This window comes from Perca flavescens, chromosome 3 (genome assembly GCF_004354835.1).
Source record: "Perca flavescens isolate YP-PL-M2 chromosome 3, PFLA_1.0, whole genome shotgun sequence".
Classification (NCBI taxonomy): Eukaryota; Metazoa; Chordata; class Actinopteri; order Perciformes; family Percidae; genus Perca; species Perca flavescens.
The window spans coordinates 38375840-38390697 of record NC_041333.1 but is presented as its reverse complement, the minus strand read 5'-3'; the positions used below and the strand labels follow the sequence as shown (position 1 = coordinate 38390697).

Sequence of the window (14858 nt, the reverse complement as noted above, 5' to 3'; positions counted from 1 at the left end):
ACACTTCATTTATAGTCGATAGTTGTTATATTTGAGGTATTATAGTTTCTCATACTGCAAGTATGCCATTTATGCCAGTTCACTTGTGTGCAATGATGGAGATGGATGAACAGAGCCGTGCACATGTATGGAATAAATAACTATAGAGTCTATGTAAAGGATTGAATGAACAATAAGACATTAGGCAGAAAGGTTTGAACCCTAGTGCTACCAAAGCAGAAGGTAATAGCAGAACCATTAAAAGGTGAAGGAAGTAAGGCTAGTTACTGGTTTCTGCTGTTCTTCCAAAAAGTGATCACAGCCCCTACCTTTCCACTGAAAGGTTGTTTGATGGAAAGCCTGTCCCCGTCCCTGCAGGTGGCCGGCGATACTGCAGTCTGATGTCGGTTGAATGAGCGGCACTGTGCTTTGATGTTTGTTTAGAGAGGCAGCAGACTTTTTCCTTATTCCGTTTCTTCATTCTGTCTGCTTTGTGCGTTTGTGAGGAAAACGTGAGTATTGTACATGTGGAGTTTGTTGCGTGACCACATACAGGTACAATATATGTGTTAGTTTAACTGTATAGTTTAACTATTTAGATCGAAGTTATGTCAGGAGTTGTCACGTAAGCCTTATTTTCCTTTCTCCACGGCACGCTCATAAAGAGTCTACTTAGCTAATCATCGCCGTTAATGTGATAACGCCGGTTTATATCTCACTTCGTGTGTGCTTTAAGTGTTTGTATGTTAAGTTAACTTCTATAATATAGTGGAGGAGGTTATTGTGAAGTGAATTTCAGGTACTGTGCTCTGTAGGTTATGTGCATTTGATTACCTCGTGATTTATTCAACGCTCCATGTCTGTGGCCTATTTATAACATTGGTAACAGCTACAGCTAATATTTGTGCACTTTAAGTTTAAAGCTCCTGCCTTTGTTCAGTTAGTAACCACTGTTGATTCCTATACCCAGACGCAGCCTTACCTATGTTTCACCCGTTTCAATTGAAACAGACCCCCCCCTCCGAGGGGGCCCCAACAGACTAGCAAAATCCCATTCATTTTCTCCGTAGGATATTGATTTTCAGCCATAATGTCTAAACCATCCAAGGTAGATTGACCACGAGCTACGAGGTTGTGAAACGAAAGTTTCTGCTCCTATAAAAGCCACAAGGTATGAAATCAACCTTGTTATTTGCGATCTTCTGGAGTAATACTACATTACCCACAATTCTAAGCAAAACACTGACGTCTCGGATTGGTCGAAATCGCGGTTACCATGGCAACGTTTACCGCCCCCGCGAACGTATAATACCAGTAGTTTATTTGTTTATATCTTTGCCTTTTGCCTGAGAGTGACCTCTTTCTTTGGTCCAGCATCTGTAACCCTACCGGCGACAGCAGCGGCCGAACCCCCGTCACAGGATGCTAGCCAAAATACAGATTACCCGTCTTCAACTGAAACTGCTGGCAATAATGATGACCAAACATTGTTAGTAGAACAAGAACATGACGATCAAGATCCTACCGCTGAGACAGGTGAGGGAGATGCCAGGGAGAAAGCAAATACACACCGTGCCAATATGGACAGCTGAAAAATGCACAGTACCATTGAAAATACCTATCAAGAAATGCAAATGTTGAAAAAAAGACAGTGGAACGACGTCATGAAAAGGTTAATTGCCATAGTCTGTCAGCTTGCAGAATGAAACCTTGCTCTCCGTGGCCACACTTCCAACCTACATGAAACAAACAATGGAAACTTTGTGGTGGAGCTGCTGGCAGAGTTTGACCCAGTGATGAGCGAGCATGTCAGACGAGCTGAGACAAAAGAGATTGCTGACCATTATCTGGGGAAAACGATACAAAATGAGCTGATCACTCTTATTGGAGACAAGACAGTGGAAGCAATAATACACGGAGTGAAACAATCCCATTACTACTCTGTGATAATGGACTGCACCCCGGACGCTGCACACATAGAGCATCTCTCTGTGACACTGCGCTTTGTCAAGTGCCAAATGGGTGCCGGGGCTACTGTTGGAGAGCATTTTGTCGGTTTCCTACCAGTGCTTGACACATCAGGCGCAGGGCTAACAGATGTCTTCTTGAAGCATTTGGAGAAGTTAGGCCTGGATGTCGAAACATGCAGGGGACAGTCGATGATAACGGTAGCAACATGGGGGAAAAATAGCGGTGTGCAGAAAAAGGTGCTTGATATCAACAAAAACAGCACTGTTCATGCCATGCGCCAGCCACAGTCTAAACCTCGTCAATGTAGATGCTGCGAAGTCAACAGTGGAGTCTGTGAGCTTCTTTGGGGTGCTGCAACGTCTGTACACCATTTTCAGCTCCTCCACACAGAGATGGGAGACAAGAGATGGGAGATTTTCAAGATGAAAGTGCTGCGCTATCAGCTTCCTGCAGATGACCCTCAAAGGCCATCATCCAACGAGCGAGTGGTGTTATTTTTGCTTTGTGATGACAGTCTATGATTTTAGTGTGTTAGGCTACTTATTATGGTGTTTTTAACCTATTTAAGAACTTTCCTGTTTTCTAGGATTACGTTGAGCTGTTTCAGTACAATGGACAGCGGCGCATGGCATTGTAAAGCGTCATTAAATTGTTGAAATTAAAAAACAACATTATTGTTATTATCAGGTGACAGTGAGACTGCGTCTGCTGCCAGAGGCCTTGAACAGGAGATAACGAGCTGGAAATTCCTGCTTACTGTCATCATCATGTGGTACAACATTCTACATGAGGTCAATCATGTCAGCAAGCTGCTCCAGAGCCCACCAGTTGGGATCGATGTGCTCCAGTACGAGGTGGGATATGTTCTTAAATTCCTAAAGGAATACAGAGAGAACGGCCTTTCATCCGCCCAGACAGATGCTAGAGACATGGCGGAAGAGATGGAGATGCCAATGGTCTTCCCCACTACACCAGGCCCAAAACCCAAACGCCAGTCTCCGTACGAGCCCCAAAATCCGGATCCTTCCTTGACAGTGACACCCGAGGAAAAGTTCAGGAGAGATGTTTTCCTCCCACTAGTGAACTCTGCCATCACAGGCACTAGTGAGCACTTCAAGTTGATGGAGACATTTCATGGTCTGTTTGGGTTCATTTACAGAAGAGAGGAAATGAAAAGGGCCGTGGAAAGTTACACCCTCAAAGAAAGCTGCGCAAATATTGAAAAAACCCTCGGCGATGTGGATGCTGAGGACCTTGTGCGCGAGATCTCGGCTGCTGTCACTGCCGTGCCAGCAAAAGAAACCACTGGCCTGCAGATTCTGAGCTACATCTACAGAAACAGATTAGTTGAACTGTATCCAAACCTCAGCATTGCTCTCCGACCCATGATGACAGTGCCTGTGGCGGTAGCGAGCGGAGAGAGGAGTTCCTCTCGCTTGAAGCTAATAAAAACACACCTGAGGTCAACAATGCTCCAGGAGCAGCTGTCAGCTCTCGCTCAGATTTCCATTGAGCACGAGGTGACAAAATCGCTGGACAAAGATGAACTTATCAGGGCATTCTCAGCACTCAAACACAGAAGGGTGGATTTCTGAAAAGGGCTCAGGTGAAATATACGCCCGCCGCCCGGTGAGCTGTCCACGGTGCTGAAAAAACGCGGAGCCCATCGTTATTTATAAGTTTGGTTCATTGTCAGTTAGACACTTTTTCTTCTTTGCTTTTGTTAAATAATTCAAGTTGAGGGGATGTTTTAGCTGGGTGTTTTTTTAAAGTCAGCTCAGACAGCTGAAAATATACTGCGCAAATCAATTAAGCAGAGAAGTTGGCTTCCATGAAAGGGCGAGGCTTATTCCAATGTAAAACGCTGTATAATTGTATATAGTTTTAATCAAATTAGGTTGGATTATTTCTATGTTGAGCTGCCTGTTCGTGAAGCTGAAAGTACACGTAATAAAATAGCTTTTTCTGCTCTATTATGTTTATGTTTTACGTGGGTAGGGCCCCATATTAGTTATTGAAACGGGCCCCCAGATGCTTAAGGCCGCCGCTGCCTATACCATTCATAATTATTAGTATAGCTCCTTTATCATTGATATTATTATACTGCAGGTTAAATTGATATTCTTATTGTATTTATCTTTGTTTCTTTAGGACCACAAACTCAAACTACCAACACAAACTCAAAATAAAGCTCTGTTAACCAGACATACTACCTCTGGAGCCTGATTCTTTGACCGGAGTCAAGTCCATATCTGCCGCCTCAACCAGTTAAATCGTGGGAGGTCACATCCCTCCGTTTCATTGTTTCGTCCTCTAAAATACTGGATTTAAATTATAACTGACAGATTATAGCCCACAAGAACTTAACCAGTTTAAATACATTCTTTAAGAAGCAACACATCCATAAAATGCACATTTCCACTTGCCAAAAAGTGATCGTAGCTCCTAGCTTGTGTTTGAACATCGGTTTCTGCGTCTAAATGACTTCATTTAACGAATGAGGTTCATATCTGACAGATTATTGCCCACCCAGAACTTTCTACCAGTTGAAATACTGTTTTAAAGAGCCAATTAATCCAGTACCACGCAGTTTTCCAGGTAAACTGTGGACGTAACATTTGAACATGACGGACGGCGATCACTTTTTGGCAGCTCGTGCGTTGATTCAACTTTGACCCACGAGACTCTCTGCCGGTTTGAGGGGCGTTCAAGAAATATCAGCTCTTTCTATTCTTGTTACCAAATGTGGAGGAAGAACTCTGATGTGTTACTGAAGTAAAAGTAACAATACTACAGTGTAGAAATACTCTGTTACAAGTTGTAAATGTATTTTTATTAAGAAGATGAGAACGAGCCAACAAGACACATGTTGATGTATTATTCATCACAATAATCTGCCTCAGAGACCAAATCACTCTGGAATAAAAAGTGACAAAACTAAAATATAAAACAGAAATACAAACATAAAAGCAGAGCTATCTCACATTCATTTCAAACATTTGTTTTCCAAATTTTAAATATATTACAATTTGATTCAAAATATAAATCAATCTTAGTAAAGAGAGTCAACTGATGAATGAAATCATGATATGATCAAATGAACAAATGATCTCCCTCAAGATGAAACGTATAGATTTTATTAAAAGCATTTAGAAACATTAGAATATATGATGATTGTTTATAGAAACATTTGTTTTCCAAATTTTAAATATATTACAATATGATTCAAAATATAAAGGACATAATAGTAACCATTAACAGTTGATTATTTTTTGTTGTTTTGTTATTTTTTTCATGTTCCATATCATGAAGTGTTTTGAGTCCAACAGTTCAAATGTTGATAATCCCAGAGATGAAATCAGATGAATGTTTCTGTGTTTGAGTCTCAGATCTGCTTCACAGTGCAGAGTGTGTGTGATGGTGAACAGACTGAACTTTGATTTCAGCAGCTGATCTTCAGTCAGTGTTTCTGTCCACAGGAGACACTCTCAGTCCTGCAGAGGACACAGAGACACTGAAGAACCAGGAGAGACTCTCAGTCCTGCAGAGGACACAGAGACACTGAGGAACCAGGCCAGAACCCAAACCCAGGATAAAGAGGTTGAGTGAATGTGGTGTTGAAGGTGTGGAGGTGGATCAGTGAGTCAGAGGAGACTGTGTAGAAGGACAGAGAGCCAGCAGGAATGTCCACATACACTGCTACTCTGTTAGAGACAGAGGAGGAGGAGATGGATGTGTCTTCTGTTATTGTGACAGACAGAGTAACCACGTTCATCAGAGCAGAACAGACTCCAGGACTGATCATTCCATCCAAACAAACAGTCTTTACTGTCTCCTTTCCTTCTGATTCCTCTGTAACTCACTGATATATGAACCTTTCCTCTCCTCTCGACCTCCCAGTAACAGCGACCAGTCAGACCATTTCTACACAGCAGCTGAGGCCAGCGGTCAAATCTGTCTGGATGATCAGGATATGACTGATTCTCCTCCACATGTGTCACCTTCCTGTTGTTGTCAGACAGTTTGAGGTATCTGTGTACTGTGTTTGTGTCCAGTTCCAGTTCACAGACATCTGATGGAGAGAACAAGACACAATACAGCTGCAGGTTATCATCTGATGATTTATTAACAACTTTACTGACAATAACTGAAAGAAAATCATTCAAACGTTCATTTCATATTCAGCTGTGAGTGATGTTTAACAATCCAGTTCTAACAACATCAACAGTTAGTGAACATGAGAGTCAACATGTCAACAATGTTCAGCTTCTTGTCCTCGTGTTGACCCGATGATGACAGCTGATGATCCAAATCTAGAAACATGAACTGAATAAAGTCTCACTAATAAAACTGTCACATCTTCTTCTACTGCAGCACAAAGCAGCTCTCAACCATCTGCTTTCTAAAACTGCTATTAGCTGATGTTACCTTTATAGAAATACCAGTTTATGTGTGAAAAATGAGTATTTATGGTATGTTTGTGTCTGTGTGGTATATCTGATACCAGGTCTCCCATCAGGGAGGAACTGAAAGATAAATCTACCTCAACTCACTTTGTTCACCTTTTAAACATCTTTGTGATATTACAGTTTTTCATGATCGCTATGATACTTTTTTCAATACAACTTTCCTAAACTCTTAACACAGTTAGCACAACATCCGTCTGTGTAGGCTATACAATTAACACATTTCTTGTTGCTTTGACACAAAATGCATTCAGTTAACACAAATTTAAAGTGCTTAAATTTCTTTTACACACAAGCTCCACCAAGACCAAAACAATGGATCTTTACTGCCAAATTTCCAAATGCTTTCACACTGTATGTCAGAACAGATAACATCATGTTCTAAACCTAACTTGAAGTCAAAGTCAAAGTGAACAGCTGTTCAAATTGTAAATTGAAACACAAATATATCCCCTGCATTTTATACATGCATTTATTGGAAACAGCTGATTGAAGTTATGCAAATACGTAGATCAATCCCAGCTGATTCCCTTCTAGGAAACACACTCAGGTGTTGAGGTTCTTTCAATCGCATGATCATATGGTAGTCCAGTAAAAATGACCTATTTGAACAATATACTGTAGATGAACACAGAAAATAAGAAAAATGCCTTCACGAGGGAGAGGAAGAGGAGTACCAGGACAATTCTATCTCTGTCTCCTTTTTTTCACAAACCATACATTCTATAAAGCTACTCTGAGATGGGTCAATCATTTTTTGTTTTGAATCTCTGCAGCAAAAGAAACAAAATGGTGGCCGGGTTGGATCAGTGGGTAGAGCATGCACACATATACTTGGAGGTTTATGTCTTGACGCAGAGGTCCAGGGTTCAGATCTGGCTTGTGACGATTTCCTGCATGTCTTCCCCCCCTCTCTCTCCCCTTTCTCAACTAGCTGTCCTGTCAAATAAAGGTGGAAAAGCCAAAAAATGTATCTTTACAGTAAAAGAAAATATGCATGCATTTACTAAACCCAACAAAACAAAAATGCAGAGAGACTTCAAGAGAAACTGCAGCACAAAACAAAATCTATGATCAATACAATATACTATTGTCTGTTATATAAGGGCAGACCTGACTGACACATTTAAAATGATGCAGTTTCTGTAATTCCATCTGATGTTAGTGTTTTTTATGTCATTGTGCAGTGATTGACTAAATATTCCTGTTGGGAGAGAACATTTGTTAGTGTTTTGGAAGAATTATTTGATTTTGAGACATGATTGCATTGTTTTGGTAGACATAGTGTATTGTGTAAGTGAATTATTGTATTTTGAAAATCAGTGTTGGAGTTTAGTTTACAAAGTGTGATTTTGAGCATGAAATTAACTGTTTTGCCAATCGTGTGTTGTAGGTGTGTTGGTGCGTTAAGAGTTTAGGAAAGTTGTTAAAAGTATTGAAAAAAGTGTCATAGCGATCGTGAAAAACTGTAATTATGCCGTGTTGTGTTTTTGAACTGTGAGTTTTTCAATGCTTATTCATTAAAAGCATCCAGAGAAAAAAACTGAAGGCTACTTGAACACAACAACTTATGTGTGAATAAAAAATAAAGCGACTGTTGATTCATGTATTTATGTATTTATTAGTTCTGTTGGATCAACGTGTTCATTTTGTTCTGTTTGTGGATTTTAAATTAATTAATTAAATCCTAACATCTTTCTAGCCACAAAACAGAAACTTATCTCATAAGATAAATTTATCTTCGTACTTCAGGCAAGAAAATGTAAAAATCACAAATACTGTTAAATAAATATAAATAAAGTGTTTATTTTATACAGTTAACTACATGAATAAATGGTGTTTCAGTTCATAACTAGGTGCATACAATGGAAAATACATTTCCCATAATGCTTTGTTTTGAAGTGAAGTGTAATGTATTTCAGTGGAGTAATCTATGTGAATTATGTTCTGTATAGCTACACTCCTAGCCAATCAGAGGACTTTGTTGGGGAGTAGAAAAGAAAGGAGGAAGTCAGAGAGGAGATGTAGAGAACGTTGGAGGGAGAAACATGCAGTCAGCAGAGGAGAGAAAAACTAAGTTTAATGTCCAGCTGACTCATGTTTGGAGACTAATGGACTTTTAACGTTTTGGTACAAGTATCATTATTGCAGCTAACAGTCGTGTTCAACTCTCAGTTTGGTAACTTGTTATCCTGTAGTTTTAGGTGAAGTTCAGGCAGGTTAGCTGTGTTTTTGTTTCCACTAGCTTTGTAAAAGTGTTAACTGTTAACTGTTGATGTTTAAGCTAGCTCCGCCGTGAGGGACAGTCAGCTGTAAACACCAGCAGCAGCTTTCACCGAGGACCGGGAGGAACCAGGACTTCTCTGGAGGACTAGGACTGTGGTGGTGCCAGAGATTTTCTTTTCCTGGTGCTATGGGGTTGCTCCATGTTTCAGTGTTCAGTGTTCAGTCCCTTGACACACACACAGCCTACACACAGGCAGATACACACCCACCTCTGCTTTACGAAGCAAGCAAACGAGAGAGATTTATTTATGTTTTTTAGCTAAAGTTAAAACTAGAGTTGCCGAGACAACAGCACCATAAAACTGTTATTAGCCCACCGAACATATTTCAAATAGCAGCCACCAAGCCGGGTTTAGACAACCATTACTGCAGCTTTCATACAGTAGCTGTTATTGTAGAAGAGTAATGCAGCAGGCCAAATACACCACACACAGCTGGATTGAATATTGCAATAACAATATTATTACAATGAATAAACCGATGTTAAAGGCCAAATTGCTTGTTGGCCAACATTCTTGTATTGAACCAACTGAACATTAAGTTGAACATAAAAGGGAGTTATATTTTAAAGTGTTAAAGTTTTCTACTGATCTTTTCTTCCAACTATCTCAAACAATCTCTGAGTGTCTTTCGTGGTGTGTTTATTGTGGCATTTGATATCGAGATGAGGATAAAACAACATATTGGCCTCATTTATCAACCGTATCAAACGTAGAAACCAGATATGAGCGCAGAAATCATCTTACGACAGGCTTTATGTATGATTCATGAAACGTTTGTATCACACCAATCAGAGCGTAAGAATGGTCTTACGTTGATAAATGCAGCGGCTGGAAACCATCGTCATTTAAATATCACGGCCCAATATATTCTGGGTTTTGAGGCCCCTACAATTTACGACATGGCGAGACGTAATCCGGCTGAGAAGCGGAACTTCTCAGAGGTGGAGATTGAAACCCTGATATCTCAGATTCATTTTTACTAACGTGTGTACTATTTGGCAACCTGAAAACTGGTATTAAAGGCTGTAGAAAGAATGCGGAATGGAAAGAGATCACTGATGAGGTCAACAGTGTTGCCGTAGTAAATCGGACTCCAGCTGAATTTTATCTAATTTATACATTTGACATATGTATTCTATAGTCCTAATAGTAATATACAGGCTTCTATCTCTTAGACCTACATGTAGGTGTAGTTTATATTTAAATAAACACACGGTAGCGAAGTTTATGCAGTGTCTTTTATTTTACTTGTGTTTTTTTTCATGAGTCAGAACGAGGCAACAGCTGAGGATGTGTGCTTGACCTCCCCCCCCCCCCCAGAAAATGGCAGAAATAAATCATTCACGAAACAATGTTGCAGACTTTTTCTGATAACAGATTTTATCTCAGCCTACACTCACGTTCAAATTGATAAATGCCGAGCTTTGCGTAGGAATCGGCGTACGCCCGTCCTACGCCTGTTTTAGGTCGTACACCCGTTTCATAAATGAGGGCCACTGTGCGGCCCTATGGAGGACAGTGTTCATTAGCTGCTGTGGCTACTGCCTTGTATCAGGAGGGACTCCGCCGCCGGACCTGAGAGCCACACAGACGGTTGCCTGGTGAACCTGCAGCCTGCAGAGGTTTCATCAGTCCAGGTTGTTGACTCTACTCGGCGCTTTTCTTCTTCGTTAAAGTGTAACTCTCGCCAAAATGCAACCTAGGGTATTTTTGTGAATGTACCTGAGTCAAACTTTCCTTTAAAAGCATAATGAGAAGTTAGAACAGAAGAAAAAAGTGAAAAAAGTAAAAGTGTCAACCTCATAGTGTGTCTGAACGGACTCCATAGGAGGAAATGTCATTCTTATATGAGGCTCCTTTTTCAACTACAAGGTCAATATTGGTTTTCACTAACGACTAAACAACAAATTCTCCGTGCATTTATATGGAACTAAGCTTTAGGAGCTGTCCGTCTTTACTCTCCTCCCTGTTACCAGTGGCGCAAAAAGTGGGTATGCGCTATATGTGCCATGGGGGCGCCAAAAGCAATGGTAAAAAAAAATAAAATAAAAATTATTTAAAAATAATTTTTTATATCTAGCTGCTTTTGTGCGTTTCAAAATCATTTCGAAATCATTTCTGCATTTCCTCAATGTTATTACGTAACACTGTAGAGGACTAACAGGCTAGAGAAGGTGCTCTATGTCATAAGATTCCATCATAGAATGTTAACATACTGTAGAAGAGGGAGCTCCCTACTATGGCCACGCCAAGACCCGGGCTATTGAAGGGCAGGTCTTGGCGTGGCCATAGTAGGTTTCGTAACACCGCTAGCGCTGAGTGAGCAGGTACAGTAGTAAGTTGTCGTCTATGGAAAAAGATGGATAAAGCAAAAAAGCTGTCGGGGGCTAAAAATAGAAAAAGAAAGAGGGAAAAGGAGATAACATGTCAAGGGATGCAACAGCAGTTAAATAAGTGGATGGTGAAAGGCAACAGGTAGGATTTAAAGTGTGACGTCTGTGCTTGGAGGCTTGTAAATATTCATGTTAACAGACTAGCTAGCGTTAGCTAACACTGGGAATGTAGCCAAACATTCATGTTAACAGACTAGCTAGCGTTAGCTAACACTGGGAATGTAGCAGCCAAATATTCATGTTAACAGACTAGCTAGCGTTAGCTAACACTGGGAATGTAGCCAAACATTCATGTTAACAGACTAGCTAGTGTTAGCTAACACTGGGAATGTAGCAGCCAAATATTCATGTTAACAGACTAGCTAGTGTTAGCTAACACTGGGAATGTAGCAGCCAAATATTCATGTTAACAGACTAGCTAGTGTTAGCTAACACTGGGAATGTAGCAGCCAAATGGGGGTTTACGGCTAGCTTAGAATATGCAAAACTGAGTTTGCTGAACTGAAAACTTGAAAATATAAGTTAACATGTACAATAAATGACAAGAATCTGGAAAACATAACTAATGCAATAACTCTGGTACTATGGAATCATGCATATATTTTGTTTTAACATCAGCTGTCAGACATATACAGGCTATAGTTACATCTGTAGGGTGACATGGAAGCTGTAATTACAGGGTGTTGGGGACCAAGAGTTTGGTTAAATCTGATTTTAACCAAAAGGCCTCAGAATAAACTGACCTCTGGATACAGGACACACATGTGCTCAGAGACAAAGGAACATGTGACCAAGACAAAGGAATCTTGGCCTCCATGTAAACCCCAAAGCCGGGACAATTCACACCTCTATGCGAAATGCCAGCCAGAAGGGAAACTCCTCACAACTGGCAGGAAGTCAAATGACTACAAAAGTGTAGTTTTCACCTTTTCAAGAGTTTCGAGTCTTCCTATTGGTTCAGCGGGACCATAAACACAGCAGGTGGGTCTTAACCTATAAATAACCTGACCCTAGGAAACTCCCTCGTCTTCCGTTGCAACTCAGTTGCTGAAAGGAGGCACGCAAGCGCTTGTGCTGAACTTATTTTCGGTGGATCCTTGAAAACGCACCAGTGTTTCCATATCTGCAGTGAGAAGGAAACAACGTTTTTCTTCTCAAAGTCGACTAAACTTGCCCCTTGCTGTTTTTTTGGAGGGAAGTTTCTCCGTGGCCGCTGACGAGCGCCAGGGACCCGTTCCGTTTCATTTCTGGACAGAAACAAACGGACTGAACACACCGTAAGAAGGCTTACGTCTGGGCAGAGATAAGTAGTGTGTTTATTAATGAGCAAAGGGTTCGCTACCATTGTTGCCATTAATGTGATCTGATTTAATCATGTACTGGTCCATATGTGATTATTAATCTGTGCTGTGAATGTATAAATTGATCACTATACTCGTTGATTTATGTTGTGTTAAGTAGCTGGCTATAACTGTAATTGCTACCTGCTTAAACCACTCCTTTCACGGAGTTACTAGTTACTGTCTGCGATAGAATCGCGAAAATCAGCTGTTAGTCACTGAATTAGTTATAGTGACGTTCTCCTCAGCAAAACAAAGTCTCAGTCTGTCCTAAACCACACGTTAGCCCAGACCTGAGTGGCTGAGGGGAACTGGGTCATTATCAATAACTAAAGATAAGAATGCCTTTTTTCTTTACTCTTCTTCTCTCTCTCTCTAACACACACACACGACACAAGCTAGCCGCGTAGCTCCCGAGCTAACGCTGTAGGCTAGCTTCACACGTGGAATCGGCTTACGTTCGGACAGAGCTAACACAGGAACTAGCTACCATACCGGCTAAGCGTGCGCGTTGCCTAGCAACCCCCCCGGCTTCTTCAGCCCCTACCCTTGCACCCAGCACCACTACCGCCCTCTTGAGGCTAAATAGTTTGTGCAGCTCACAGGAAGAGCCATTTTGGGAGTTTGTGTTCGTGTTCCCCCTCCCCTTTTCACTCACTCTCTCTCTCACACACACACACACACACTCACACACAGACACAGACGTGTCCGCCCATGCTGCTTTGTTTTCGCTTTGTTTTTGGTTGTGATATTGTAAAGAGGTATATGAGTTATTAATATTATTATTGAAGGATTATTGATTAGCTACCGATAATTGTGACGTTAATAAATCTTATTATGCTTGTTGCAGCCAATTTGGATGTGTGTGTGTGCATGGATAGTGTGTGTGTGGGTGGTAGGTTTGTGTGAATGGTTTGATCGTTACGTCACCTGCGCACCTGTGTGTATGTGCTAATTAGCCAGGGTAGTAAGGGAATCACAGGTGAGCCAGAGGGAGAATCTAGTCTGGGAAGCCACACAGTTTTTCAACCTCAGCTGTGCGATAGTGATGGTTTTTAGATCTCGTCTGTTCATTTTTAATCTTGCAAGTCAGTTTTTTGTATGTGTTTTTAAATACATTTCTACAATAAAGAATTAACTATACGGCGATGGCGGACCTCATTTCTTGCAACAGCAAGAGTTGGAAATGGCTTCAAATTCCCTGCAGTGGCATTTTTTGTGGACAGATTGCCACTACATTTTGTTGAAAAACTCAGCTTCAAAGGACGGAACTATTGGATCTGCAGCAGGAAGGACAGCACCGCGCTTCATTCATTGCATGCCAGCTGAATCCACTCACTTGGACACAGATACAGCCTGCGCAAAAGCTTTGCAGAAGAATCACGGTAGGACAAAACAAGAATTGTTACGCTGTGTGGAAGAGATTGGCCTTCTCACAAAAGGGATACAGGTACATCCTGCTACAATTCTTAATAAAGTCTTCAGCAGTTCTTCTAAATCAATATCAAAATGAGTGATGTGTCTGCAGCTGTCAGTCAAAGTGAAACGGAAAATGAACGTGGTAAAAGATCGGTCAAACAAACGGCCAAAGCATTGGAAATAAAAATAATATCAAATCAAAAGGAAAGGAATTCCAGGATAAAGAAACTACACAAATTAACAAAGGAAGTTAAGCAACTGATGCTTTCAAAGGGAAATGTGTCTGAGGTACAAACAAAGTATGAAATGTGTTTGAAACTTTGTGTGGAAATTGAACAGTTTCATGAATCATTGAAACAAAAGCTACCTGAGGATGAAATGTCAAAACAAAATGAATGGGTTGAAACACAAATGCACAGCAATAAAGCAATAATACAAAACATGGACATGTGGTTGCTTGACAAAAGGGACAATGATGATGATGATGATGATGATGATGACGATGATGCTGCACTAAACAAAACTGTGCTCAAAACTGCACCTGCCACAGCTGTGGTCACTGATGACATTGGTCCAGGGGACAGCATTTCTAATGTTGGTGGTAAAACAGGCTCATCAACTGGCCGTTACAGTCAAAGGTCTTCAAGGTCTTTAATTTCCTCTGCATGCCTAAAAGCAGAGGCGGAAAGGGCTGCTCTCCTTGCAAAGGCAGCTGCCCTTAAAGAAAGACATGAGCTGGACGCTCAGGAGGAGCAAATCCGACAGAAAAAGGAATTGCTGGAATTGCAAAGTCAAATTGCTGTTCAAACTGCAAAGGTTAATGTGAACAGAGCATCTGATGTGCAGAGCTCAAGAGCTCATTCAGATGGAATGAATTCTTATCTGAGAAGTTCTAAACGTAAATCTTCTTTTCAGACTCTCTGCTATGGAATTTGTTCCACAAAGTTCAAAGCATCAATTCAATCACCCACCAACAGGAGGCAGTAATGTGGCAGTGCTAAT

General features: G+C 40.9%; 3 protein-coding genes across 5 annotated transcripts in view; all 3 read left to right on the top strand.

Annotated features, from left to right (window-relative positions):
- LOC114552945 (heterochromatin protein 1-like) overlaps positions 1–14858 on the top strand; it is a 600023-nt gene that overhangs the window by 432554 nt on the left and 152611 nt on the right. The window lies entirely within an intron of this gene.
- LOC114553107 (NACHT, LRR and PYD domains-containing protein 3-like) overlaps positions 1–14858 on the top strand; it is a 582600-nt gene that overhangs the window by 418235 nt on the left and 149507 nt on the right. The gene's annotated exons all lie outside the window — the stretch shown is intronic.
- On the top strand, positions 134–5520 carry LOC114553128 (uncharacterized). Of its 3 annotated transcripts, none has more exons than XR_003692243.1 (2): positions 134–491; positions 5477–5520. XR_003692243.1 is itself a non-coding variant. In XM_028574300.1 (2 exons), exon 2 carries the CDS (start codon positions 2718–2720, stop codon positions 3543–3545), a length of 828 nt encoding a protein of 275 aa, XP_028430101.1. In that variant the 5' UTR covers positions 134–491; positions 2638–2717; the 3' UTR covers positions 3546–4155. The 3 variants fall into 3 exon arrangements, 1 of the variants encoding a protein (XP_028430101.1); XR_003692242.1 differs by lacking the exon at positions 5477–5520 and adding an exon at positions 1354–2123; XM_028574300.1 differs by lacking the exon at positions 5477–5520 and adding an exon at positions 2638–4155.